This window comes from Mus caroli, unplaced genomic scaffold (assembly GCF_978045245.1).
Source record: "Mus caroli unplaced genomic scaffold, Mus_caroli_1 scaffold_4, whole genome shotgun sequence".
Lineage (NCBI taxonomy): Eukaryota > Metazoa > Chordata > Mammalia > Rodentia > Muridae > Mus > Mus caroli.
The window spans coordinates 119,748,859-119,775,847 of record NW_028227259.1 but is presented as its reverse complement, the minus strand read 5'-3'; the positions used below and the strand labels follow the sequence as shown (position 1 = coordinate 119,775,847).

General features: G+C 52.9%; 1 protein-coding gene across 1 annotated transcript in view; it reads right to left on the bottom strand.

Moving 5' to 3' along the window:
* Gcn1 (GCN1 activator of EIF2AK4) overlaps nucleotides 1-26,989 on the bottom strand; it is a 58,504-nt gene that overhangs the window by 6,117 nt on the left and 25,398 nt on the right. The window contains exons 22-52 of the mRNA XM_021163616.2: nucleotides 26,342-26,435; nucleotides 25,255-25,368; nucleotides 24,927-25,125; nucleotides 23,707-23,862; nucleotides 23,241-23,422; nucleotides 22,423-22,503; nucleotides 22,061-22,204; nucleotides 20,540-20,667; nucleotides 20,267-20,456; nucleotides 20,077-20,147; nucleotides 18,639-18,804; nucleotides 18,228-18,422; nucleotides 15,224-15,470; nucleotides 14,545-14,666; nucleotides 13,908-14,022; nucleotides 13,048-13,227; nucleotides 9,837-10,057; nucleotides 7,412-7,480; nucleotides 7,114-7,252; nucleotides 6,831-7,027; nucleotides 6,554-6,696; nucleotides 5,789-5,906; nucleotides 5,462-5,677; nucleotides 3,909-4,073; nucleotides 3,117-3,278; nucleotides 2,831-2,923; nucleotides 2,408-2,551; nucleotides 2,028-2,297; nucleotides 1,651-1,764; nucleotides 1,026-1,256; nucleotides 81-274 (exon numbers count right to left, since the gene is read on the bottom strand). Coding sequence (XP_021019275.1) covers nucleotides 81-274; nucleotides 1,026-1,256; nucleotides 1,651-1,764; nucleotides 2,028-2,297; nucleotides 2,408-2,551; nucleotides 2,831-2,923; nucleotides 3,117-3,278; nucleotides 3,909-4,073; nucleotides 5,462-5,677; nucleotides 5,789-5,906; nucleotides 6,554-6,696; nucleotides 6,831-7,027; nucleotides 7,114-7,252; nucleotides 7,412-7,480; nucleotides 9,837-10,057; nucleotides 13,048-13,227; nucleotides 13,908-14,022; nucleotides 14,545-14,666; nucleotides 15,224-15,470; nucleotides 18,228-18,422; nucleotides 18,639-18,804; nucleotides 20,077-20,147; nucleotides 20,267-20,456; nucleotides 20,540-20,667; nucleotides 22,061-22,204; nucleotides 22,423-22,503; nucleotides 23,241-23,422; nucleotides 23,707-23,862; nucleotides 24,927-25,125; nucleotides 25,255-25,368; nucleotides 26,342-26,435 — 4,860 coding nt within the window. The remainder of the gene's footprint in view (nucleotides 1-80; nucleotides 275-1,025; nucleotides 1,257-1,650; nucleotides 1,765-2,027; nucleotides 2,298-2,407; nucleotides 2,552-2,830; nucleotides 2,924-3,116; nucleotides 3,279-3,908; nucleotides 4,074-5,461; nucleotides 5,678-5,788; nucleotides 5,907-6,553; nucleotides 6,697-6,830; nucleotides 7,028-7,113; nucleotides 7,253-7,411; nucleotides 7,481-9,836; nucleotides 10,058-13,047; nucleotides 13,228-13,907; nucleotides 14,023-14,544; nucleotides 14,667-15,223; nucleotides 15,471-18,227; nucleotides 18,423-18,638; nucleotides 18,805-20,076; nucleotides 20,148-20,266; nucleotides 20,457-20,539; nucleotides 20,668-22,060; nucleotides 22,205-22,422; nucleotides 22,504-23,240; nucleotides 23,423-23,706; nucleotides 23,863-24,926; nucleotides 25,126-25,254; nucleotides 25,369-26,341; nucleotides 26,436-26,989) is intronic.

The window sequence follows — 26,989 nt, the reverse complement described above, 5'->3', positions numbered from 1 at the left end:
AAACGCACCACCTTAACCCCAGGCTCCTTGCCCCTGCTCAGGCGTGGCCTGTGGACATTGCCTCCGCCGCGGTGGCGTACCGTATGCCTGGGTCCTCCACCACGCGGATGCCGTTGAGCAGCTCTGTAAAGAGGGGGTCCACCTTGATGTGGATGGAAATGAGCTTCCCCAGGGCATCGGCCGCCTTCAGCCGGACGCCCCGATTGGAGTCCTGCAGGGCTTTGGTGAAGGTGGTCTGAAGCTGGGGCAGGAAGGGCTTCAGGGCAATCCCAACCTGTGGGAGAATCGTCACCCCCACAAGTCAAGACTGCGGTAGGTAGACATCAAGGTCATCGTATACTGACCTTGAACCTAAGACTCAAAACCACCATGAGCAGGCCAAGCTCACACACCAGGAACAGACAGCTCCAAATAGAGAAGACCCAAGCACACATGGGAAAACCTGTTTGGCTGCACACAACCTAACGCGGTAACTCTCGACCTTCCTAACGCTGCGACCCTCCCACAGTTTCTCATGTCACAGTGACCCCAACCATACAAGGTTTTTGTTCCTACTTCATAACTGTAATTTTGCTACTGTTACAAACAGTAACGTAAGTATTTGATATGCAGTCCCTGTGACCCCCGTCCCCCTCAGAGTCTCAGTCCCCAGGTTGAGAACCACTAATTTTCAGCATCTTTTGCCTCAGTGCAAGTGAGGAGGGAGTGGTCGGTCGCAGCAGCAGGCGCGGCCCTGGCTATACCAGGCTGCAGCTCATCTGCAAGGACAAGGAACTCAAGTTCCTCTGAAGGCACCCACAGCAGATCTCTAGAGTTAGGAGTCGCACGGGTGAGGGAGCAGGCTCACAGACTGCAAGGCTCTAAGGTCTGGTCACAGAGCTATGGCAGGACTTGGCACTGTGCCAGCTTCGTGTCTGTGGCCCAATCCCCTCTCTCTGCCTCCACAGCACATGGCATTTGGTCTCCTGCAAACAGATTTGTTCTCCAGGATCCAAATGGAACCCTAAAGTTCCTAACTCACTCGCCTTGCCCAGCAAGAGGCTGAGTGTCTCCAGCAGGGCCGCCTTCACAGTCCAGTTGAACCGGTCCCCAAGGATGCGAATCAGAGGGCCAGTGATGCTGACCACAGAGGGCCTCAGGGCATCAGCTGAGGTCAGGCGGATCACCAAGCCCAAGCCCTTGGCTGCTTCTTCCTTCTGCTCAGGACTGCCAGTGAGGACCCCTTCCCGCAGCACCGGAAGGATGGAGGTTACTCCCTGTCAGGAGAAGCAGAGTGGAGAGTCTCATCTCAAATACACCAGGCCAGCATACTTCCCAACAGCCATCCCCTCTCCAACTCCACAGAGTTCATGACGAGGCTGGCCAAGAGTCACTGCCAAGAGGGCGTGACCTGACTGGAGGGCAAAGGGCCCAACAAGCTGATGACAGGAGACTTGCACAGCTGCCACCTCTGTAGCACTCACTGGCTCTGGCTGAGACTGCATTATAGCTTAAACCAAGGGCACAGTGAGCCTGGTCCACAGGGGGCGGCCACAGAGCAGCACACTGTGAAGATGCCGCAGCTCCAGCACACGAGCAGGCCAGACACACTGGCAGCAGCTGCACCCCTGGAGCTGACGCCCCGCATCCTGGGCCCCAGGCTCCGCTCACCCTCTTTGGAAGGCAGAAGCCTGGCACATGCTCCCCTTTGCATTCGTTGCCTATGAAGCGGATTTCCTTGTGGAGTTCTTCGATCAGGGCCAGCTGGTTACCAGCGTCCAGCTTCTGTGAGGGTTGAGGAAAGCACCAGTGAGGCCCAGCCCTTCCTCCCTGACATGGGGCAAAGAAGGCAAGAAGGGCTGGCCACAAGTCACCAGTACTGAGGCCGCCGAGTAACGGCAGCAGTAGCTTCCCTCTGAGCCATGTTTACAAATACCTGCAATCTTAGGCCCCCACGGTGGCCCAAACCTGCCGTCCCACCACCGGATGCCTGGACCTAGGAGAACAGACCAGGCAACCGTGGGGCAGCTCTGGTCAGCAGCCCTCACCTTGGTGATGGCATTGAGAGCGTCCCAGCTCTCCTCCAGAACCACAGGGCTGGAGTCATTGAAGAGGCGGATCAAGCCCGAGACCAGGCTGCGAAGGTGGCTGCTGTAGTCGGCCTTGGAGCGGGAGCAGTACATGTTCAGGATGATGGCCGCTGCCTGCCTCATGCCCACTTCAGGGCTGCGTGTGGCTTCCAACAGATCCTCGATGATGATCCGGTGCCCAGTGTCATCCTCCACTGAGAGGATCACAGCCTGACAGTTGGCCATCTCCTGAAAACCACAGGGACATGTGTGCACTGAGCGTGGACTCAGTCTCCAAGTCGGCAAGGGCGGCTGCAAGAGCCAGCGAAAGGCTAGAGGAGCAACCGTGGTACCCGTACCAGCTGCTCTTCTGGAGTCCCAAGCTTCTCCTTCAGTGCTAACATGACAGCTGGGAGGATCACGCCAAGGTGACGGGTCAGAGCATCGCCAGCCACAGAGGACAGGAAAGCCAGCACCCGGGTATTGACGGGTGGCGTTGTCAGCTGGGGGAATAAAGAGAGTATCAGCCTGATGACAATTAACCTCAGCGCCAGGCCCAGACTGGGGTCTAGGAGAAATGACCGAGGGAGCCCACTCCCCTGCTGACTCCCCCCACCCTGTCTAAGGGAGCCCACTCCCTGGCTCAGATCCAAGGGCCTGCTCCAACACATCTTGAAAGCCAAAGGAGCACTGAACTCCCTGCATTCGCCTTGCCAGACCCAACAATGTACATGCACAGGAGGCCCTGGAATGGGGCGTGTGTACTGTGAGTGGAGATGTACCTTGGGCACCAGATAGGGCAGCACCACACGGCTCTTAACGGCCATAACCTGCTTCAGACCATCCAGGGCAAATTCCGACACCTCCTCATCGTCCTGCAGAGGAGCACGGGGAGGACTGAGGATGACTCCGACTGCATCCCTGCTGTGGATGCCCTCCTTGTCTCCCACATTTACTTACTGTTCAACTCCTGCTGCCTTGTCATCTCCTCCCCACCCCCAACCCCCTGTGCTTCACTGTCACAGACAGTAAAGGCCACACTGGTAGGTGTGTGGGAGACCCACTCACCAGCTGCTTCAGTAGGAACGGGAGAATGTCCTCCAAAGCCTGGTGGCCAATGGTGGAGTGCAGCTGCTCAAAGGTCTTGGCCGCCGCCTCCCGGACCTCCTCCAGGGGATCACACAGCGCCTTCCTTGCCGTGGGCACAAGGGACTCCGAGAAGAAGAGCACCTAAACACGGCAGGCAGAGTGAGACCCATGGGGATGCGGTGAGGGCTCCTGCTGAGCGAGCTAGAAGGATGGTTCTGTTCGCTCTGACCGTGAAAACGGAAGTGCAAAAAGGCAGAGAACACCTGCGCACCCCAGGAGCCCCTCACCTGGACTCAGTAAGGCAAACTCACTAATCACCAAGTCCCAGACTCCACAGAGCACAGCAGGAGCCCCAGGAGCTGCCCTCCAGCTCCGAGTCTTTTGCTCCATTCTCTTGGAAAGACAAGTCCCTCGGTCTGAACTATAAACCTCCACTTAGTGCTTCCTCCACTAAAAAATCTTTAGTCTCCAATAGGACGGGTGAGGGCTCTGTGCCTGGGAAACACATGCCTCCTGCCTCTGCCACCCTCTCCCACTGAGGCTGCACACCCCTGGAATCTAACACACTAAGGGACACAATGGGGAGTCATCTCCAGTTTCCTAAGGCCTCTTGCCTGAGGTTTTAGCAGAGAAGGAGACACACAGTGTCTGCACACAGTGGGTAACATACTGCCGGTGACTGCACCTCCAGAGTGAGGCCGAGCCCTCCCTCCCCTGAGCAAGCGAGCAAGCCATCAGCCCCACGGCTGACAGGCCCTGTGAGGGACTCACAGCGTCCCGGCTGGTAGACTTCATGATCTCGCTGAGCCCGATGCACACGCCCTGCCTCTCGTCGCTCTTCTGCGACCTTAGTCCTTCTTCCAGGATGGGGATGATCTCAGGAAGGATCTTCTCCCCGAGCTTCCGGACAAGGTCGCCCAGCGTCCTCGCTGCGATCTGTCAGCAGAGAGGGAGGGAGGGAGGGAGGGAGGTGGCAGCTCGACTGGTCTCTGCACACCCAGGCCTCACCTGAGCTGCCACCTTCTCAGGTGACACTGAAATCATAGTGAAAAGAAAGCTACCATTGCCACTGCGCACAGTGTGTGGGGGCTAGAGCAGGAGGGCTGATTGCCATGAGTTCAAGGCCAGCCTGTGACAGGTCCTGTCTAAACCAAACCAAAGCGAACAAAACAAAATAGGCTGAAAGGTGGCTCAGTGCAGAGAGCCCTGACTCACTTCTCTTGTTTGGCGCCCAGCTCCAGGGGACCCAACATGCTCCCCTGACTTCTGTGGGCACCTATACTCACGTGCACGTACTCACACACAGACATTACCACTTACACATGATTTAAAAACAAAACCACAGCCCTATCTTTAAGGCAGTGTGGTAGAGAGCAGGCACGGTGGCCCAGCACTGGGAACCATGCTGAGGGAGGAGGACCACGAGTTAGAGGTTAGCCCACACAATCCTCGTCCCCAAAATAAGTCATAAATGCTTACATAGACAAGAAAGACTAGGTCAGCTTCACGCATGAACATGAAGCTCGTCAGTGGGGAGGAGAGGCAGCCCCTGCCCGGCTCACTGACACTTACCACTGCTCTCCCTCAAAAGAACTCATTTGTAACAAATGACTTAAGGAGAGCCATTGATTTTGTCTCTGAGCCTTTATACCAATTCTTCTTTAAAGCTAAATACACAATATGCTTACCAAGGCCAGGAACCGGAAGTGGAATGAAGGGGACAGGCCGAGGTGAATTATCAGTCCAGCCTGGGCATGTCCTGTGCACCACTGACCCTGCCTCTCTCCACCCAGCACGCCAGCTCACTTCACGCAGCGCGGCTCCTCCCTAATGGATTCCTCTGGCTATGGTGGCCTGGCCCTGGCTCTCCCTAAGCTATGTCCTGCTCCTCATGGGGCCATGCATCTAAGGCAGATCCAGCTGGAACAGCTGTTTTTGCCTTCCCACCGCCCCGGCTGGTCCGTGCTCACTAACTGTGCATCTTCAAACACACTTCACGGAAGCACCTGCGCTCTCGATGGGCCATGGGCCTTACTGCAGGTGTAAGTGTGAGCTGCACTTGCCACAGGCACATCTGACACGTGCCTGTGACTATCACATCGGTATGCATCTCATTAACAATAAGGAGGGAGGTTGCGTTCCTTTGCCACTGTGCCCAGGAGAGGTGGCACAGTGAGACTTTGCTGAATGACTGAATAACTGTTGACTGTTCCCGTTACATAGGGGATGCCCGTGTCCCCTCCAGCTCGGCAGACCCAGCTCCCCAAGCTCTGGGAGGACGGACGACCTTAGGGCTGGGATCTTGCCAGGCCCAACAAACTCACCGTTCTCTTATCTGCACACGTGCTAGCCAGGAAACCCAGCAGGAGGCCAAAGAGAGTGGGCAGGATCTCTCGCAGGGTGCGGGGAGTGTTGGAGACGACAATCTTCCACACGTGCAGTGACGCCTGCCTCACCACCAGCTGGGTGTCTGAGCGGCCCATGTAGAGTCCTGCCAGGACCCGGTTCCGCCGGTCAACCCCCAGGGCAGTGATGATTGCCTGGAACCCACACAGGGAGACAGAGAGAGAACACAGAGTGAGGCCTCCAGAGCTCAGCGTCAGGGCTTGCGCTCCACAGCCACGGGTGGGAAGCCATGGCCAGGCCCTCACCTTGTTAGACTGAGCAGTTCCGAAGTTATCATCCTCAGACGCTGTTTCCGTGGTCATCTTCCCAGTGACCCCAGAGATGTGGAACAGGAGGTCCCCAAGGAGTTGAACAGAGCTGAACCTGAGGCCAAGGGCAGAGTCACACAGCCTCAGGGACAGTGACAGGATATGGTCCAGTGCTCCACAGAAGTAAGGGAGACTGCAGGGAAGCCTACCCAAAACACCCATGCTGGCTATCCTGAGACAAGCTTCATGTGGCCACAGAACCTTATGCATCTTCTTCCTCCTCCTCCTCCTCTTTTTTTTTTTTTTTTTTTTGGTAAGACAAGGTTTCTCTGTGTAGCCCTGGCTGTCCTAGAACCCACTCTGTAGACCAGACTGGCCTCAAACTCACAGAGATCCACCCACCTTTACTTCCTGAGTGCTAGGATTAAAGGTCTGCACACGTATGTCTGGTGCCTTGGGCATTTTCTACTAGTGAGCATGTTAGCTCAGTTGTGAGAAAAAGGGCTGGGTGCACTTGCCCAACATGCACAACAGCTTGAGTTCAACTGCCTGTACACCACACACATACACACATACACACACATGCGCGCGCGCACACACACACAGGGGACGGAACCATGTCTACTACAGGAAACAAGGATGATAAAATGGCCGAGAGGCGACAGTGTGGAGAGAGCTGAGGGCCCTCAGCAACAGGAATTCCTCAATGTGGGTTTCCAGGAGTCTGAGGGGAGCACGGGTCCTCTGGATCCCACCTCTCACCGTATTCTCCAGAGGTCATCAAAGAGGCCTTGCTCTAGCTGTGGCAGCAGCAGGGCAATAGCTGTCTCAGCGTACATCGAGATGACCCGCTGGCCGGCACGCAGGGCGGTGTCACGAACGAACTCGTTCTCATCAGCCAGAGCCTAGACACGCAGAGAGAGGGCGGTCAGCCCAGGCTGACTCTGTGGGGATGCCTGGCAGCTGGCCCCAAGCTAGCTCGGGAGGATAGCAGCATCCTCCCTCTCCCTCCCTCCTCGGCACTGTCACTGGTACCTACCTTGAGGATACAAGGGATGATGGGCCCCACATAAGGGGTAAACTTGTCCCCAAAGGTGATGGGCAGGTAGTTGAACATCATGATGTAGCCGTCTCGGACGTGGGGTGCGATGTCCACTTTGCTGGCTGTGGCCACGATCTCTGGCATCAGTTTTTCCAACTTCTCCACTCCTAAGCCGGCCATTACCTCAGCCAACCCTGAAGGGCAAGGATAGTATCAGCCATGGGACCCGAAAGCTCCTCAGGGGCTCCCTGTTTGGCCTCTGGGCTTGTTCTGGTCTCACCTTGAGCAGCGCCTGAGCGATCCACGGAGCTCTGCTCATAAGTCAGAGTCTCCATCAGCCACGGCAGCAAATCTTCAAAGCACGACTCCCCCATGCCCTTCACCATGGCCCCAAGAGCCTTTGCAGACACGGTGCGCACCTGTCATATACGCAAGGACAGATAGGGAGAGGAGACGCAGCTCAGTGAGGAGCAGAGAAGCAGGTAAGAGCCCCTGGCCTTGGCCTTCTCCTCTTCGCCTGAGAGACAGACACGTGACTTGGGGGTACTTTCCAGACACTGGGCCATGCCCACACTCACCTCAGGGACAGGGTCCAAGAGTGAAGCTTTCAGGCCAGGTGTCACACTGGGCAGGTAAGGAGCCAAGTCCTGTAACAACACAAGGCGTTGACTCAGACAGATCTGACCCTGTTACATAGACAAACTTGGGAGTCAGAACACCAACATAAAGAGAGAGGGAGGGAGGGAGGGAGGGAGGGCTACTTACTGCAATAGCTTTTTTTAAAGACAGGGTCTCACTATGTAGCTCTGGCTGGCCTAGAAATCACTCTGTAGACCAGGCTGGCCTTGAACTCAGAGTGCTGAGATTAAAGACACGTGCCTCTGTGTCCAGCTTGCAATAGCTCTTAAAATAGGAAAAAACAAAAGCAGCCCCACCCTGGGATAATGTATAACAAATACGTAAATCATGGCACACAAACTTGTCCAGACATTATATACTACAAAGTATCGCTTTGGGGGGACTTACTATAACTTAATCTCTCTCCCTGTCTCTCTTGAGACAGGGTCCTGCTATGTAGCCCTGGCTGGCCTAGAACTTGTCGTGTAGATCAGGCTAGTCTTGAGCTCGTGGCAACCCCATGCTTCTGCCTCCTGAGTGCTAAGTGGAAAAGCACGCATATGCCACCATGCCTGGCCCGTGATGTGAGAACATCAATCGTTAGCTGCTCCGATTTGGAGGAGCCCTGGAGCATTCTGTTGTTACTTTTCTGATATTCTTCCTGGGACAGTCTTCCATGAAATGCTTACCAGTCTCAACAACAACAACAACAGAACAAGGTGGCCAGGCAGTGGCAGGGCCTGGCTTTAACTTCAGTCCCAGAACTCGGGAGGCAGAGGCAGAGGCAGAGGCAGGCAGACCTCTGAATTCAAGGCCAGGCTGGTCTACAGAGTGAGTTCCAGGGAAGCCAGGCAATCTAGAGAACCCCAGTGTTGAAAAGTAATAACAGTATTTTATGTGTATTAATGCCCCTGCCATGGACACCTGCGTACAATGGGAGACAGCATCCAGCTCCCTGGAACTGAGGTTGGTTGTTTGTGAACTTCCCTATGGGTGCTAGAAGTCAAACCTGGGTCAGGGCTCTTAAGTACAACAGCGGGTCTCAACCTTCCTAGTGCTGCTTCAACTGTTCCTCATGCTGTGGTGACCCCAACCATAAAATCAACTTCACTGCTACTTCATAACTGTAATTTCACTGCTATCACAAACCACAATGTAAACACCTGACATGCGACCCCTGTGAAAGGGTCATCCACGCCCCGCCCCGCCCCGCCCCGCCCCGCCCCCACTGCAGTCTTGACCCACAGGTTAAAACCCACTGTGCTAAAGCCATTTCTCTAGCCCCTGGGATTTTGTAATCCTCCTGCCTCAGTTCCTGAGTGCTGATATTACAGGCACACATCACATATATAGTTTCAAGGGCTTTTTTTCCTTTTCCTTTTTAATCTTTTTTCCTCTTGCTTTCTCCCTTTCTTTTCCTTCTATTTTTTTTTAATTCACTCTGCATCCAGATCTCTTTTTTTTTAATGTATTTATATATGTAGTCTTATAAATGTAGGAGTGGGCTGGAGAGATGGCTCAGAGGTTAAGAGCACTGACTGCTCTCGCATAGGTTCTGAGTTCAATTCCCAGCAACCACATGGTGGCTCACAACCATCTGTAATGGGGTCTGATGCACACTCTACTGGTGTGTGTCTGAAGACAGCTACAGTGTACTCATACAAATAAATACATAAATAATATTTTAATAAAATAAATAAACGTAGGATTGCTCTGTCTGCATGTATACCTGCACACCAGAGGAGGGCATTGGCTCACACTATGGAAGGTTGTGAGCTGGGAATTGAACTCGGGACCTCTGAGGGGGAGCCAGTACTCTTAACCACTGAGCCAACTCACCAGGCCAAGTTTGAAGTTTTTTAATTTTTTCTTTTTTGTTTTTTTGGTTTTTTTCGATACAGGCTTTCTCTGTACAGCCCTGGCTGTCCTGGAACTCACTTTGTAGACCAGACTGGCTTCGAACTCAGAAATCTGCCTGCCTCTGCCTCCCAAGTGCTGGGATTAAAGGTGTGCGCCACCATGCCCGGCTGTTTTTTAATTTCTTAAATTGTCTGAAGTAGAAATAACTGCACTTTGCCTTCTCTTGACTTTCACGGCAGAGCTGTGGTGGATGGGGACATCACCCACACAGACTCCTGACAGAAGCACATGCTCCCAGTCAGAGACACTCCTGTGAGAGAAAACTGCAGCCGCTGGATGCACACTCGTGAGGTCGCAGGGTTGACAGAACTCCACCCAAGATTCAGTTAGCCCTTCAACCACTGCATTCTGGGAGATGCCCAGACTGTCAGCTCCCACCCTAAAGGTCCCAGGATTCCCTGTGAAGCTCAGTGGCGACGATGCCTGTATCCATCCCCGTCTGCTGCAAGCCGGGCAGGCAACTACCTTCTGGTCTGTCAGGGAGTACATGTTGCCAATAATCTGCGCTGCCATCTTGCGTGTGTCTGTGGAGCGGTCCTGGAAGGCTCGCTGGACAATGGGCATGATGAGCGCCAGGGACGGGGCGTCAATGAAGTGAACAAACTTGGTGTCCAGCAGGGTCTGCAGGCACTTCTGGGTCTTTCGTGATGGGTCCGTCAGGGCATCCAGCAGAACCGGGGCAATGGCTGCATGTCATAGGAAGATAGACGCTGGTTTGTACAAGTCTAGGAAGTGGCAGGGCCATAGGAGGTCCCTCGGCTGGGAGGCCAGCCTGCCCAGGAGAGCAATCCCTGCGCCACAAGCAGCAAGGGTGGCAGCTAGCACTCTCTGCACTGAGAACGGGCTAGTTTCAACAGGATGACCTGTAGCCAGTGCCAAGTTTCCTGGGTATTAGGGGCTTTGTCTGTAATCAGTAACCATGTGGGGATTTAGAGCCAGTGATAAAAATAAAGCACTCAGGGGGCTGGTGAGATGGCTCAGTGAGTAAGAGCACCCGACTGCTCTTCTGAAGGTCCGAAGTTCAAATCCCAGCAACCACATGGTGGCTCACAACCATCTGTAATGAGATCTTACTCCCTCTTCTGGAGTGTCTGAAGACAACTACAGTGTACTTACATATAATAAAAATAAATAAATCTTTAAAAAAAAAAAAAAAAGCACTCAGAACTTAGAGCAGCCAAGTGCAGATGGACTGACTTCTCCAGACAGCCCTGCAGGAGGACTCCAGGATGTCCTCACGAGCTCAGACAGTTTAGCCTCTCTATACACACGCAGCAGTCAACAATAACAACCTACTAACCCACTTATAAAACAAGCAACAGTAGGAATAGACGATTCTCCAGAAGCTACGGTGACAACAGACAATGGGAACATGTTCAAGTCACTGCATCTTTGCCTTTAGGGAAAGGCACACCAAAACCACACAGACAGACAGGATGCAGAGGCAGCCAGGGCTCTTTGTGTTCAAGGCCAGCCTGGGCTACACAGTGAGTTTTAGGCCAACCGAGGCTACAGAGCAAGAACTTCTCTCAAAAAATAAACACACACCACAAAGAGATGCCATTCAAACCCCCAAGAACAACTATAACAGATTGACTTAACAATAATAAAGAAAAGCCATCGTCTTGAAAGCAAGGGTAGCTGCAAGGGGCTGGAGTAGGGAAAGTGAAATAACTATTTCAGTTAAAGACCACTTTGAAAAGACAACAGTGCTGGCAGCCGGAACCAGCATGGCCGTTCTCAAAGCTCAGCAGGTAGAGCCAAGCATAACTGCCTGAGTCTAAGCCCCAGAACCCAAGAGGTAAAGGAAGGGAACTTCCTCGTGCAAGTTGTTCTCTGCCCCCACGTGTGCTGTGACACCTGTGCCCCCCGTGCCACAAACATGAGTGCGCACACAAAATACCTAATAAATAAATGTAGTTGTTTTAAAAGTTAAGCAACTGTCACTGACTCCATTTCTACGTCTAGGAAACTTAGGAGGCATGTGTCTGCACAAAGTGTTTACACAGAGGGTCACAGCCACATTACTGCTCATAGTCAAGGCTGAATCAGCCCAAATACAGGCACATAACGGAAGCTCAGCCATAAATGGCACAAGACACCTGTGTTTTCTATGACACAGGTGAGCCCTGCAAACATGTTGGGTAAAAGAAACCAGACATGAGAGGGCACAGGCATGATAGAAGATAGACACTGGTTTGTATAAGTAGGAAGTGGCAGGGCCATGGGAGATCCCTCGGTTGGGAGGCCAGCCTGCCCAGGAGAGCAATCCCTGCGCCACACACTTATCATCCTAGTATTCGCGGGCTAGAGGCAGGAAACTGGCAAGTTTGAAGCCAGCCTGGGCTACAGCGAGACCCTGTGACAAAAGAAAACCACAGCTGGGCACATAGCTCAGGGTAGACCACCACCTCGCATGGGCAAGGCCCTGTGTTCCACCCCTAACACATGCACGCACGCACGCACGCATGCACGCACGCACGCACGCATGCACGCACGCACGCACGCACGCACGCAGCCACACTGGTTTCATTTCCTAATGACAACATACATGACTGGTGGTTTGATGCTGAACCACCTACAGCAGCACCAACGCTCTGAGCTGAAGCTTACAATGCCATGACATGGCAGGCAAGGTGGCTGGCTAGGTTCTGTTGCCAGCACTCAGCCTCCATCAGCCCTCAGGAAAGAAACACACCATGGCTGGGCTGTACCCCAGCTGCTGGAGCCCATGCCTAGCACGGGAATCCTGGGCTCAGTGTTCAGCACCGCCTAAACCGGGTAGGTGTTGGTGATGCATGCCCATATAATCCCAGGAGTTGGGATCAGAAGGTCACAAGCATCCCAGGACACCAGGCTGTCCACACAGGCCGACTACGCCAGAGACCAAGCATCACAGAAAAGAACACCTCTGGGCCAATGAGAGGGCTCCGTGGTAAGGCACTTGCCACCAAGTCTGAACTGAGATGGTGCCCAGGACGCACAGGCTGGGAGGAGGAGATCAATTCTCACTGTCTGTTTACTTCCACCGTACACTTGTGTCTATGTATATCCATACAACACTAAAACAATAAACGTAATTATAACTTTTTAATTAAAAAAAAAAAAAGGTTGGCCTAATAGGCCATCACTTGAACGAGAGGCCCATTGGACTTGCAAACTTTATATGCCCCAATACAGGGGAACGCCAGGGCCAAAAAGAGGGAATGGGTGGGTAGGGGAGTGGGGGGGAGGTATGGGGGACTTTTGGTATTGCACTGGAAATGTAAATGAGCTAAATACCTAATAAAAAACTGGGAAAAAAAAAAGGTTAATCCTTTTGCCTGATGGAATTTAGCAGAAGAGACAGTTACCCGGAAACCAGGGTTTTAGACGGTGCTGATGGGCTCTGAGCTGCCAGGGAATCTGCAGACCGCACAGCTCACCCAAGTGCATAGGGGGCTCTCAGAGCCAATGACTCAGTGTCCCTAACCATGAAGCTGATGACAGGCTCCAGACCGCTTCCAAAGTGCCTTCAACCATTTAGTCTAACTAAGAAAGGGGCTTCCCAGCACTGAATATGAATATTTCAATATGGATGTATTTGTCCTCAGAGGGCGACAGTCAGTGGACATTCCCTAGAGCATCCAGGAGAAGGGATACAGGCAGGGTAAGCGCCCTCACAGGAGAAGCATACCGAGAATCTCTGGGTTTCTGATGACAGAGCCGATCTGCCTGAGGGCCTGCTGTCCAGCCTTCTGCACTTTGACGTGGGAGTCTGTCAGCACCTCTGTGAGCTTGGGCACAATGTTGGGCAGGCAGGATGACAGCTGCTTAGGTGCACAGTACGCCATCGCCCCGAGCAGCTCTACGGACCCTGCAGACAGGAGACATGCGTGCAGCACTGAGACACTCGACACTCACCAGCACATTTTCTGTAACTGTAATTGTGGGTGGTGCCGCCCCGGGCTAGTGGTCCTGGATGTATAAGCAAACAGGTCAAGCAGGCCAGGAGGAGTAAGCCAGTGAGCATCCTCCTCTACAGCCTCTGCGTCAGCTCCTGCCTCCAGGTTCCCGCCCTGACTTCTCTGAATAATGGACTGTGATCCCAAGTTTCCTTGGGCCATGGTGCCTATCACAACAGAAGAGACCTAGCCAGGGCAGCAGGAAGACCTAGTTTGGTCCTGCAGGTGTTCCAAGGGTAAGTCACTGGGTTTCTCGGGGCTCAGGTCCCATATCCACAAATGAGGAGATCATTGTTTTCTGTGTTGTTTCAAACTGTAAGGCAAAGAGGCCTGAAGGACAGAAGGGAGGCTCTGCAGGAAGGACCCAGGCCCTGCCCTCCCTACCAGAATCTCCATCTATCTGTTCCAGAAGCTTCCAGACTATAGCTTTCAAGCTTGGGATTTTCCCTAGGGCCGTGGCTTTTGCATGAAGCCTGATCCAGGAATCAGAACCCTAACTCTACAGACTGCCGTGTCCATACACAGGAGCTGTGACTACTTGTGTACCTACTGAGGGTCATTTTCAGGACAAGACGGAGGGGTGTGGCCTCACCAGCTTTGGTCCTCCAGGACTCCTCCTCCAGGGCAGCTAACAAGGATGGGAGCACCAACTTCACACCGTGAGCACTCAAATTGCTCATCACAGCTTTGGCACAGTCATCTGCAGCCTCAAGGGAGGAGAGAAGACAGTCAGGGGCCTCCTTGTCAGGGCAAGCACTGAGTCTGCCACTGACCCTTGTGTCCCTACAGTCACCAAGATGGTGGCTTTGTTAGACCCTGTGTCAAGTTCAGACAGACAGCCAGGGCTACACAGAGAAGTAACTCGTTTAGCAATCACGAGGATGGAAGCTTGGACGCTAGGACCACATAATAAGCCAGGACATCATGCGTGTGCCCATGCGAAGGGTTAGCTGGGGTTTGCCAGTTTCCAGCCCAGCTGAAAGGGGATAGAGGGCACCTGACACCCTCTTCTAGTTCCTGGAATCTGCCTATGTGCTCACACAGGCACACACACAGCACACATGCACACACAAATAAAATCTTCAATGCATCAGGGAACCAGAGAGAAATTCATAGCGGTAACCCAGGTAGGTGCTGACAGGCCTCTGGCAGTAGGGGCTGGAACCCATCTTAGACCCCTCCCTGACCAAGCTTGCCTAGGAACAGTCCACTTCTGCCTCCAGACTTACCTCGCGTACATACTGGTTCCCATCCCCAAAGCACAGCAACAGATGGGGCAGCACATGGACCACATAGGGCTCGAAGAGCTTCCCCAGCATGGTACAGAGCATCTCGAAGGCAAACAGCGCTCCTGGGGAGAGGATGACAGGAGGACTGAGAACGCTAGGGCCACCAGGCTCCTGGGACCTCCTCAGGTGACCATAGTCATAGACAGACTCAAGTGCAGCCGCCTGTCTCAGTCCTTGGGCAGGGATGTGGTAGAGGGCGACAGAGAAGGAGGCAGGGCAGATTCCAACACTTTCTAGTACCACCAGCCAAGCCTCTCTCTGCTGTATTAGAAGTCAGAAAGCAGGTAGGGGGACAAGTTTATTATCCCTGCACTCTGGAACCTGAGGCAGGAGGATCACCAAGTTGTAGGCTGTGCTTGGTAACTTAGGGACTCCTTAGCCTGAAACATGGAAATAAGAAAGGCTGGGGCACAGCTCGGCAGCAGAGCAGCCTGCGTGGCATAGCTGAAGCCTGGGGTTCAGCCCAAGCAGTGCCAGACAGAAAAAGGGCGAAGTGCAGGCCAGCCCTACCATGGACAGGGCTGGGAGGAGTCCCACCCGCCCTCCCTTTCTCTGTTGTGTGCGTGCATGCATGGGCACCCACTTCCTATGCCGTCAGCCCCGGGCTCAGGGGACCCACCCTCTCGTCTTCGGAAGTTCTTCTTGTCCTGGATAGCATCGGTCAGTGCAGCCATCATCTCCTGCTGCTTCAGGGAGAGGATGCCCAGGCCCTTGACCAGGCCCGCCAGTCCGTACGCTGCTCCTTTGCGCTCCGCATACTTGTCCGACTCCAACAGCTGCTGCATAAGCCGCTGGATCATGCCCCCAGCATCCTCCTTGACGGCAGGCACGAGAGGTGGCAGGCAGCTGGCCACAGACTCCTGGACCTGCGGGAGCAGCCATTGTCACATCAGGGACAGCTGAGCCCAATCTCACTGCTCCAGTGTCAAAGCACCGGAGGAGCAGTGAGCTAGTTCCGCAGTCATTATGACACACCCCGCTCCACAGTGCAAACATCAACAAGAACCTCTAGTGCTGTTTCTGGTCGAAACCATAGCTCCTCAAACTGAGCTTCCCAGCCCTACATGGGGCCACACCCTAAGTCACTGTAGGGGTTGTGAGATACTAGGAAACAGTAAACGTTTCTGAATGTACACCAGCCAAACACTAATTCCAAATCCAACACGTAAGACTCTGAGGTGTGAGCCAGGAGCGGTGGTGCACGCCTTTGATCCCAGCACTCGGGGGCAGAGGCAGGCAAATTTCTGACAGCCAGGGCTACACAGAGAAACCCTGTCTTGAACACACACACACACCCCGTCCCCCCAAAAAAAGACTCTGAGGTGTTCCTGACAAAGCCCAGGAGTGTCGCCTCCTGTGACGTCACTGCAGCCTCAGTCTGAACCACAAGTGCACTTTATCCTGAGCATGCTGCACACCAAGAGTAGTGCTCAGCCCCTCAGCTTGCGCTGAGAACCACTGTGTGGAACAGCAACATCTCGCTGTGTGTATCGGGTTTTCTGCACTTAGAGAATGATCCTGGCAGAAAACGAGAGACTTCAATGCCTTCCTCTCAGGGTTCCTCAGTCTGTGAGTGTCAGATCACTACAGCTGTGGGTCCACTGCGTTAGAACACTTACTTTTTAAAATCTGTTAGTCAGTCAGTTAGTAACAAGTTGTGGCACACACCTTTAATCCCAGCACTCGGGAGGCAGAGGCAGGCAAATTTCTGAGTTCGAGGACAGCCTGGTCTACAAAGTGAGTTCCAGGACAGCCAGGGCTACACAGAGAAACCCTGTCTTGAAAAACCAAAAAGCAAAACAAAACAAAACAGGGGGGAGGGTATAGGGAACTTTCAGGATAACATTTGAAATGTAAATAAAGAAAATTATCTGGGGCTGGAGAGATGGCTCAGCGGTTAAGAGCACTGACTGCTCTCCGGAAGGTCCTGAGTTCAAATCCCAGCAACCATATGGTGGCTCACAACCATCTATAATGAGATTGGGTGCCCTCTTATGGTGCATCTGAAGATAGCTACAGTATACTTACATATAATAAATAAATAAATCCTTTAAGAAAAAAAAAAGAAAACATCTAATGAAAAAAATATTAAAAACTGTATGTGTGAGAGCCTGCCGCTTTGTACCATGTAGTTATGCAAAGTAGCATTGTCAGCACTGATTAAAGTCAGGAATCAGCTCACACCGAAACTCTACATCCAAAGTAGTGCCAACTATTTAGGCAAAATTTATTTATTTAAAAGTAAATAAGCCCCCAGAGCTCGTGTCTCTAGCTGCATATGTAGCAGAAGATGGCCTAGTCGGCCATCACTCGGAAGAGAGGCCCCTTGGTCTTGTAAACTTTATATGCCCCAGTACAGGGGAATGCCAGGGCCAAGAAACGGGAGTGGGTGGGTAGGGGAGCAGGGCGGAGGGAGGGTCTGGGGGACCTTTGGGATAGCATTGGAAATGTAAATGAAGAAAATACCTAATTAAAAACAATCAATAAATAAAAAAGTAAATAAGCACAGCCATCTATCTCATTAGTATGCAAATCTGTTTTAAGCTCTAATAAATGATAAACATTTCATATATACCAAAGAACTGATTTTAACTGTTACGGTTTATTACTGCAGACATTTGATTTGCATATCTATTTTATAAACATAAATGCCCAGCACTGAGTAAAATGTCTGTGACAAGAAGGGTTGTAAACTTTAGAAGTTGAAGTAGCCGTGGTCTGAACAAAGACCTGAGGCCCAGGCAGCGGGGAACGGGGTCCACCTGGCAGCGTGCTATGACGCTGTGCCTGGATTAAACAACCACACCTCCTAGTTCCCACACCTACCAGCGTCACCAGGGGATAGTGCTGGGTGTAAGAAAGCCAGATCCAGGTCAGGAGAGAGAGATGCGCTGAATCCTACGCTCCAGCCAGAGCCCAGCCACAGAGCGCCACGCGGCAGCTGCCTAAGCAGGCCCTTTGGTGGTCAGACTCTGATCAATCCTGAAACTGTTTCCAACTGTGACTTTCATGAGGACACTCGGGGTGTGAGAGATCCAGTATGTCAATCAAGGAATTAGATATAAATGCATGGTTTCCAGACAAGAGGAAAAGAAAAGTCCTTGGGAGCATGGATCAGAGAGACCCTACAGGTACCTGTAATGTGTAGCCAGCACACAGAGAGGCCAAGAGGGAACCCACAAAGGGATCCTCTCTGGCGTGTGGCTGGTTTGAGTTACGGTCTCACTTCGTAGCCCTATCTGGTCTACAGATGCACCTCCTCTGCAAGATTAAAGGAAGGCACCGCCATGTTGGCTTCTGTATGGAGTTTTCTTTTTGTTTGTTTGTTTATTTATTTATTTAAATATTTGTGTCTTCAGTGCAAGATTTAATTTAAACAAACTCAAGCATGCATATACATATCTTCACACATGCACATCTGTACACACTCATGCATGCATGTATGCTCACACACATATATATTCCAGAAAACAAACCTCTAGTTAATGAGTAGGAAGGAAGTGCCTGGATTCTCCCTGGAGGGAAGATGGCTGCTTTCTGTCAGCCTACTCAGCTAGCACGCTACAGCCTACCCAGGATGGCCTCCCACCCGCAATGACCCGGGGACCCCCAGTGAAAGGTACCTGCTGAGAGGGTGTGGAGAGGGCGGCGATGAGTTTGGCAACAATGGGTTTTACTTTGGGGTCACTCTTGTCCAGGTGTTTGGCCAGAGACCCCATGAGGACCACCACGCTCTGCCGCACAGCGTCGTAGCTGGCATCATTGGGTGCATCCTTCAAGAACTCCTCAAACACTGGCAGCAGTGAGTTGACATTCTCCTGTGAAGGGCAGCCCCAAGCACAGGTCAGCCTGGACAGGCTGCTCCAAGCCACAGGCTGGCTGCTGGGGCTGGCAACACTGCCCGCTTACCCGGCTTCCCAGCAGGCCTACAGCAAAGCCCTGGGACCTATATCCTCTCATGGTCTCTCTGCAACAAATGAATCCCAGCAGGTGCTGGCACCCTGTCACACACTGCTCCTCTGTCATCTGCTCACCTTCCCATGGGCATTGAGTGTCGCGAGCGCCGCATCTAGCATGCACTTCCGCACATCTGGGTTCCGGTCATTCAGGGCATCTGGGACAAAGAACTGGAAGAGTGGCTTCACCTGAGAGCTATCCAAGTACTGTGAGAGCTTGTTCAAGGCCAAGGCCAGGCCACACCTAGGAAGCAAACAGGAGCCTGTGGGTTGACCAGGGTCACAGTCAGGGGCGCCCCATGTGGAAGGAGGACAATTGCAAACACAGCTTTGGGGCAGGGACAGCATGCAAGCCACCATGAAGCAACCGCCCGAGTGTTGTGAACAAGCCACCTGTGAAACACAGACCCTGTGCCTCCGTTTCCCTGATTATGAAAGACAATGAGCACCCCTCTGTCTCAGACAGGCTAGAAGAAAGATGTTCAAGATGACAGATGCGACAGCCATTGGCTGGGGACAGAGCAGAGTGGGTTTTATTCTCCTCAGCCACAGAGACAAGAGACCCCTTCGAGGAGAAAGTCTGCATCCTGTTCCCGGCTGTCAGACTGGACTGGCAAAGACGTAGGAAGATGAGTCCACACAGCACAGGCACTAGCACACCAAGCCATGCAGACGTGGGAATGCGCATGTGCTGGCTAGTTTATGTCAACCGGACATGGCTAGTGTCACTGGAGAGGAGGGACCCTCAATTGAGAAAATGTCTTTATAAGTTTGGGTTGTAAGCAAAACTGTAGAGCATTGATTAATAGGTATAGCCCTAGCTCATGGTGAGTGGAGCCATCCCTGGGCTGGCAGTCCTGGGTTCTATAAGAAAGCAGGCTGAGCAAGCCAGTAAGTTGCATCCCTCCATGGCCTCTGCATCAGCTCCTGCCTCCAGGTTCCTGCCCTGCTTGAGTTCCTGTCCTGACTTTGTTCAGTGATCCAGTGATGAACAGTGATGTGGAAGTGTAAGCTGAATAAACCCTTTCCTCCCCAGCTTGCTTTAGCCAGGGTGTCTCATTACAGCAGCAGTAACCCTATGACAGTGAGTCTGCCATTCAGGAAGCTAGTTCTACTATTTGGTGAAAGCCCACGCCAGGTGACAAGTGTCTTCCTCTGAGGCCATCCTTGCTCCTACTCGCCTACCTAGCCCTCCAGCTACTTCATGGGAAGCAGCCCTTCAGCTGCTACTACTAACATCTGCTGAGCACATTTCAACTGTTAACAGGCTGGGGCCAGTGCTCTTCCTGACAGATTCTACATGTGTGCCACTCACACAGCTCAGGAAACAAGCCTGGAGAAACAGAGGACAAATGCTCAAGGGTGCAGAATGGTGCATGCGGAGCCAGCACTGAGCACAGGCCTCTTTGACTTTCCTCCTGCTGTCAACTTCAGGCCATGTGGCTTCCTTTCAGCCCCACCCCACCCAGCTGGAGCAGCTCGGGAAGCCTGGCAACAAGACCAAGCAGGGCTTTACCTGGCTTCCCACTGGTCGGGAGGGGATTCTGAAATCACTCGTCCCAAAGCATCCAGCACTGGGGGTGGCCGCTGCAACAGACAAAGTGCTAAATGTCCAGCAGTGCGCTGCCTTGCCCAGGGGCAGACAGACCATGAGACGAGTGGGACACAAGGCCACCCATCCACTTCCCCGTCCCCGGGCCACTCACATAGAGCTTCTCCTGGTAGATCTCCATGAGCCTGCCCATAACCTCCGCTGCCTGCCGCTGGTACCGTGCCACCGCCTGGGAAAGGGCTTCAGCCCCGGCCTGCCTCACGGCTGCCTCGTGGTAGATCACGTCATCAATCAGCAAAGAGCAGAGATCTGACTGCAGATCAAGGCCCATGGTCGACCAAAGCCTGCAGCAAACCAAAGTTAGAACTGGGCAAGCAAGGGTCTGCAGCAGGTAGGTCCCTGCAGCCCCAGCAAGCAGGACTGTCACCTCTCGGCCAGCTTCCGTATCTCATCCTCCTTGTCGAATTTAATGACCCAGAGTCTCCGCAGCAGGCTCAGGCCGCTCTTCTCGTCAGTGTCGGGCGATGGCAGTACCAGGCGGAGCTCCATCAGCCCCTGTAAGAACGAGGGAGCAGCCTGTGAGGACTGACATCTTATGAGCACGCGCCCTGTCTCTTCACTTCCTCCATCCCCAGAACCATCGTTAGCTGCCCAGGGCTACTTAAAGGGAAAGTGGCTGCACGTGACTGAGAGTCAGGTGTTCCACCAGTCGGACTGAAACCACTATGCTCGTGGCTACTGCAGTAGACAGCACAGGTGGGAAGCTGCAGAAACCGGACAGAGCTGCTCTAAACAGTGCTGGGACTCAGCTCAAAGCCTCCTCCGATAGTTTTCTGGGGGACCTAGGAATACAGCTCAGTGGTTCAGAGCATGTCCACACACCCCAACTTTCTGTGTATAGAATTGACGGTGTATAGTGGTAGAAATTTTGTTTTGTTTTGTCTCACTCTAGCTATAACTGTTTTGGCTGTCATGGCTAGCCCTGAACTTAAAGAAATCTGTCTGTCTCTACATCCCAAGTGCTGGGGCTAAAGCTGTGAGCCACCATACCCAGCTTAAGAACTTTTTAACGTGGGAGGCAGAGGCAGGTGGATTTCTGAGTTTGAGGCCAGCCTGGTCTACAGAGTGAGTTCCAGGACAGCCAGGGCTATAAAGAGAAACCCTGTCTCGGGAAAACAACAACAACAACAAAAAAAAACAACAACTTTTTAACGTAAAAATTACTAATTTAGCTCTAAACATGATAGAAAATGGTGCTTGCTTAATGAATTAAAATACAAACAATAACCACACTGCCATTATTTGTCCCATATTTTACCAATTCTACAAGCCATCCTGAAAAGCTAAACAGAGGCAGAAAGCCAAATAAACACACGAACCCTGTCAGTTAGGTCAGCGTGGCAGAAGCTAGAACCACCTGGAGCATGGGCCTCTGGGCAAGCCAGTGAGGGGTCATTTTGATTATATTAGTCGCTGTGGGAAGCCCCACTCACTGCGGGTGGCACCATTCCCTAGGCAGGGGAACCTGGACTCTGGAGCACAGGCATGCATGTGTCCACTGCTCTCTTTTCCTGACGACATGTGTAATTGACCCGCTGCTTCAAGTGCCTGATGCCTTCCCTGTCACAGTGAACTATGAGGTAAGACTCAATCCCTTAAATTGCTTTTGTCAGAATATTTTATCAATACACAGAAAGAAAGGAAAAAAGAAAGACAAGCAATCTGTAGCTGCACCGAGAGCCACAACCTAGACTGACAATCAGATGAAGTCTTTCCCGGTGAAGAAAACCACAGACAGTGCTCTATCACGACAAGCCCAGGACCGTAACCCACCCCATCACCTCCTCCCTTTGCCTCTTGGCCCTGTCTGAGAGTAAAGGACACTCTGCCCAATGCTCGTTATGTAGCTCAAACACCTGCCCAGAGTAACACGGCAGCATGTACACACCCGGAGCGCAGTCTCGCGCACACTGGCACATGGGGACTGCAGGGCAGCGAGCAGCACGTCCACCTCCTCCTGCTCTGCGAAGGCACAGCCGTCCTCCCCGCTGCTGCTGGCACACAGGGCGGTCAGTGTGTCTGAGGCAAGAACCTGGGGACAACACCAAAGTGCTGGGTCAGCTATGCAGAGGGATCTGTAGAGGTGCACTGTAAAAAGCCACCCTGCGGCACCTCTGCGGCTAAGACCCCATAGTCAAGCCAGGCACCGGCAGCCCTGCTAACAAGAGGCCAAGGGCGACTAGGTCTTGACTACTCATCCTGAGGTCAGAGTCACAAAACACAGCACAGGCCAACTGGAAAGCAGATCACCTGTAGGCGAGGGGAGCCCGTCCCGATCACCCACGTCAGCAGACGCAGCATGGCCACTCGGGGCAGCAGCTCTGGGCCATTCTGGAAGAGAACGAGAGAGGTGAGATGACAATGCACATGGTAGAAACTTCCTTAGGTTTATTTACAACCAAGCAGCCCAAGACAGCTAACGCAGTCTATCACATGCTGTGCCGCTGCCTGATTCCCAGAGTGAACTTCTGGTAGACCAAAGAGCCTAAGAAGAGAAATTCCCTTGTACAAGGAAGGGAAAGAAATGCCAAATAACACACATCTCAAATGGATGTCGTGCATGGCGTACACTTTACACAGAGCTTGAAGGCAGGGGTAGGAAGTTCTCTGTGAGTTTGAGGCCAGCCAGGCTACACAATGAAACTTACACTGAGACTCATACAAAACCTAGGTTAGTTTTGAAGGGAAGAACTTAGTAAGAGGCCGGCTCAATGTGTGCCATGTAACCCAGCCATTGCAAACCAACCTGTACTAGATATGCAAGAAACATGCAAACACACAAAGTGCTGTTCAGGTCAGGGAAAAGACAGGGTACTGAACTAGCCAGGAATACGGAACGAGTTACATAAAGCACAGTGTATACAGGCATGGCACCTCAAGCAATGGAAAACCAAGCACCCACAGGGACAGAGACCTATGAACACAGGCTGTGAACGCAGCAGTACGACCCCTTTCTACATCGGAGCATGCTGTCTTATTATGTGGACTGCTGCTACAATAAAACACCAGAACCCGAGGTCAGGAAGTATGAGACCCTTGCCTCCCCACGCCCTTAAGCCTGTGCCAACCTCATCCACCCGCTCAGGTGGGGTGTCAGGGGACGCCCTCAGCTGGGCATGGACAGTGAGGATCTGAAGGGTCTGGGCCATCTGCTCCTCCTCGTCCTCGCTGTGGTAGGGCATCTCAGTGAGCACCATCTTTAACATGGGGAAGACCAAGGAGAAGGCCGGTGCAGACAGCGGGGCAGCATCTGGGAGACAAGCAGCATAGTGACAAGCTGGGGCCACCGAGCAGCCCAAGCGCTGGTGGGGACGAGGCCAGAACCTTCCCAGCACCAAGCACCACGTTGGGGACAGTGTGCCTGCCTGCTGCTAAATCCGCCCTGCTTCTACCCACAGGCTGGCCCAGCTCCAGAATGTGACGCTGAGCAGAAGCAAATGAGGAAAGCCAAGGGAGCGGGGGCAGGGGGGCAGGAAGCTCGGGGACGCTCTGCCTCCTGCCTCACTCTGTACATCAGCTCACACTGCCCCTTACCTGGCTCGCCCTTGCCCACCCTGCTGGGGATGGTGTGTGTATGCAACAGCGACACCGCCCTCCTGACAGCCACAGACAGCTCCTCTTGGCACCAGGACTTATCTAGAGCACACTCTGGCTTCAGCAGGCGCAGGGTCACATGACTCACCAAGGTGCCTGTGAGAGAAGACAAGACAGACAGCAGATGACCCACAACGACACAAGACGGTGCCCTGGACAGAGGTGAACCGAAATGTTTTAACTTCTCCGACTTTATGACAGCATCGAAGAAAAACGAGGAGGCAGTAGCTGCCCTTCTGGTTTTTGGGGGATGATATTTGTTTAGGGATATGGTATCACTACGTAGCCCAGGCTGGCCTAAAACTCAGGCTCCTCCTCCCTCCACCTCCCAAATTTCTGGATTACAGGTTTGCAGTACTATGTCTGCCTGGCAGAGCTGACACTTTTGTTTGTTTGTTGAGACAAAGTTTCTCTGTGCCGGAATTCACTCTGTAGAGATCCACCTGCCTCTATCTCCCAAGTGTTGGGATTAAAAGTGTGCCACTGCCACCACTTCCTGGCTGATAGTTTTGATACTGAAGAGGTCAGGCACCACCTGACGAGCCACCCTACAGCTTTTCACCCCACAGAAAAGCTCTCGCTACACAGGTCTGTCCTTCATCAGGCAGACACCAACACTTCGACAGGTCACACAACTCCAGCTGGCGTTTCTTCTCAGACCAGCTTGCAGACTGCAACCCCGTCATGAGAAGAGTAAGGCCCCTATATCCCTTCTCTCCTGCGTGGCTGATGTTTCTTCAAAGCCAACAGAGAGCAAGCCACTGGCACATGCTACTTATGAGTTCTGGGCACACAGACAAGCAAGGCACACCGGCCCCATCTCACTGCCACTGAGCCTGACCTCATAGAAAACACCTGCTCCAGCAGGCTTGGGTGGCTCTCACCAGGCCCTGGATCTGGTCCTGAGCACAAGAACAAAGCTATTCAGGAAGATGAGGTGCTAACTAACTAGCAGGTGACCCTTGCTCCTCAGAGAAGGGAGGCTGGAGCCACCACCTCACGGCTCTAAAGCACATCCAGTGTGGGCTCCGTGGATGCGCCCATGGGGAAACAATATTCAGAAGCTTAGGTCACCACGTCTTCTCCCAACACCCCCAGGCACCTCCAGCTCACTGCAAACACCACGGAGACAACCCCACAGCCAGCAAATAAGGACTAACCCAGGGTCTTGAGTCTTGGGGGCATGACACAGGCAGCTAAGGACAGAAAGGGGCCTTTGACCCTGGGAGCAGCCAGGGGAGACTTCAGCAAGGGCAGGAAGGCGTCAACCAGGACAGGGATGTACTGAATCAGGCCACACGGGTTCCTGGCCATGATGGCATCTAGTAGTCCAAGCGCCGCCTCTAGTTCCCCGTCCAGCTGCAAGCAGAGCCAGTAGAAAAAGGCTAGTTAGGGGACCCTCCCAGACAGCAAAGAGCACGGCGGGCTGCAGAGCATCTTCCCCGAACCGCACTGGCATGAGGAGCGCGGTGAGGGGCAGCCTCTTACCTCCTGCAGCCGCCTCCGGATTTGCGCCTCCTTGTCCATCTGGGCTTGCAGCATCTCCTTCTGCTTGCTGGTCAGCTGTACTTCCTCTTTTATGCCTTTCTTCTTCTTTATTTCCTGAGGGACCAGGGTCAGAAACCAGTTCTACATCCACAGGCAGATCTACCTTCCCCCCAGAGGAAAGAAAGTCCCCTGGCTTCCGGAATTGTAAGCCAGCCTCAAGTCTAGGACCAGGGCCCCCAAGCCCACCGCATGTCCACGGTAACCCCTATAAAAGCCACAGCCACCAGATGCCTTCAAAGTGAAGAGAGCAGTAAAGAAGCAAGTTTTAAAAGAGGATTCTCTGCTAGAAAAGGTGAGCGGAGATGTCAGAGAAACAACTGCTCCCTCAATGACCTCCCGTGGCCACATGGCTTCAGATGAAGGACTTTAACCTGCTCTCAGACACACCTAAGGCTCTTTCAGAACGCCTTGGGCACAGAGAGAGCCCTGAGTCTTCCAATAAATATTTACTGAGTGCCTACATCATGCCAGGAACAGTTTGAGCTGCTAGAGACACAGAGATATATGTGTGTGTGTGTGATACACATATATACATATATATGAAGCCTCTCCCACACAGAGCCCACAATCTAGCAGGTAAAGTTAGACAATAAACAAATAGTTAATAAAACGACGTTGGAGCACACTATGGACGGACAGGCAGGGAGTCAGGAAAGGGCGAGGGATAAGGTGCGGAAGACAAGAAGCCTCAGCCTGGGGAAGACAGACAGAGGGAGAGAAAGACTGAGCGGCACGAGCTCTGTCAGACCAGTCTATCAGTCATGTGGGGGCGCCCAGGCACTGTTCTTGCTGACAGAGACGAGATGAGCCTGTCTTTACAAAGCCAGAGCAGGCAGGATGGAGCAGCAATGTCCAGTAAAACCCTGGTTTCCTTTGAGTGGGGTCAAAGGAAGCCACAGAGGAATGTGAGCGGAGAGCCAGAGGCAGGTCAGGGGTCACAGGGGAACGCCTCAGAAGGACCAAGGGGACCCGCCTACACGGCACATCAGGCACCGGGCCAAGCAGACTCAGGCATCTCCGGGCTCACCTCCTTCAGCTCCATCTCGATGATCTGCTCCTTAAAAGAGTAGGCCTTGTTCTCTCGCTTCATGTTGGCCTTTTTTATGCTGTCCTGCTGGGCACTGAAACATGGGGAAGGCAAGGCTTAAAGAGAGGCACTGGCTTCCTCAACCTCAAGACAGCCGAGTCCCGCCGAAACTTTAATGTTTTGTTTTCGTCTGTGTGTGTGTGTGTGTGTGTGTGTGTGTGTGTGTGGTGCGTGCGTGCGTGTGTCCCCACTGTATCTCTTGAAACAAGATTGACATTTTCACTAGGCTGGCTGGCCTGCAAGCCCTTTCCTCAGCCCCATCTCTTCAGCTTTCTGCATTGCAGGCAGGGTCTCGCTATGGTCCAGGCTGGCCTCCAACTTCCTATCCCTTTATCTCAGCCTCCAGTGTGGACTTGCTGGCATACAGCACCACACCCAGCTCCCAGGTAGCGTTTAAGTGCATGTACCAGGTCAGTGCTAGCTGTTGGAGTCATGATATCTTGGGCCTAAGCACTAGGCCTGGACACAAGCAGGTATGTCTACCAGGGACAGACGGGCTGCTTGGCTTATTTTTCACAGCGACCCTATGTCCATCAAACAGGCGTGAAAAGCAGAGCTGGGGAGGAGAAGTAAGAGAGGACAAACGAA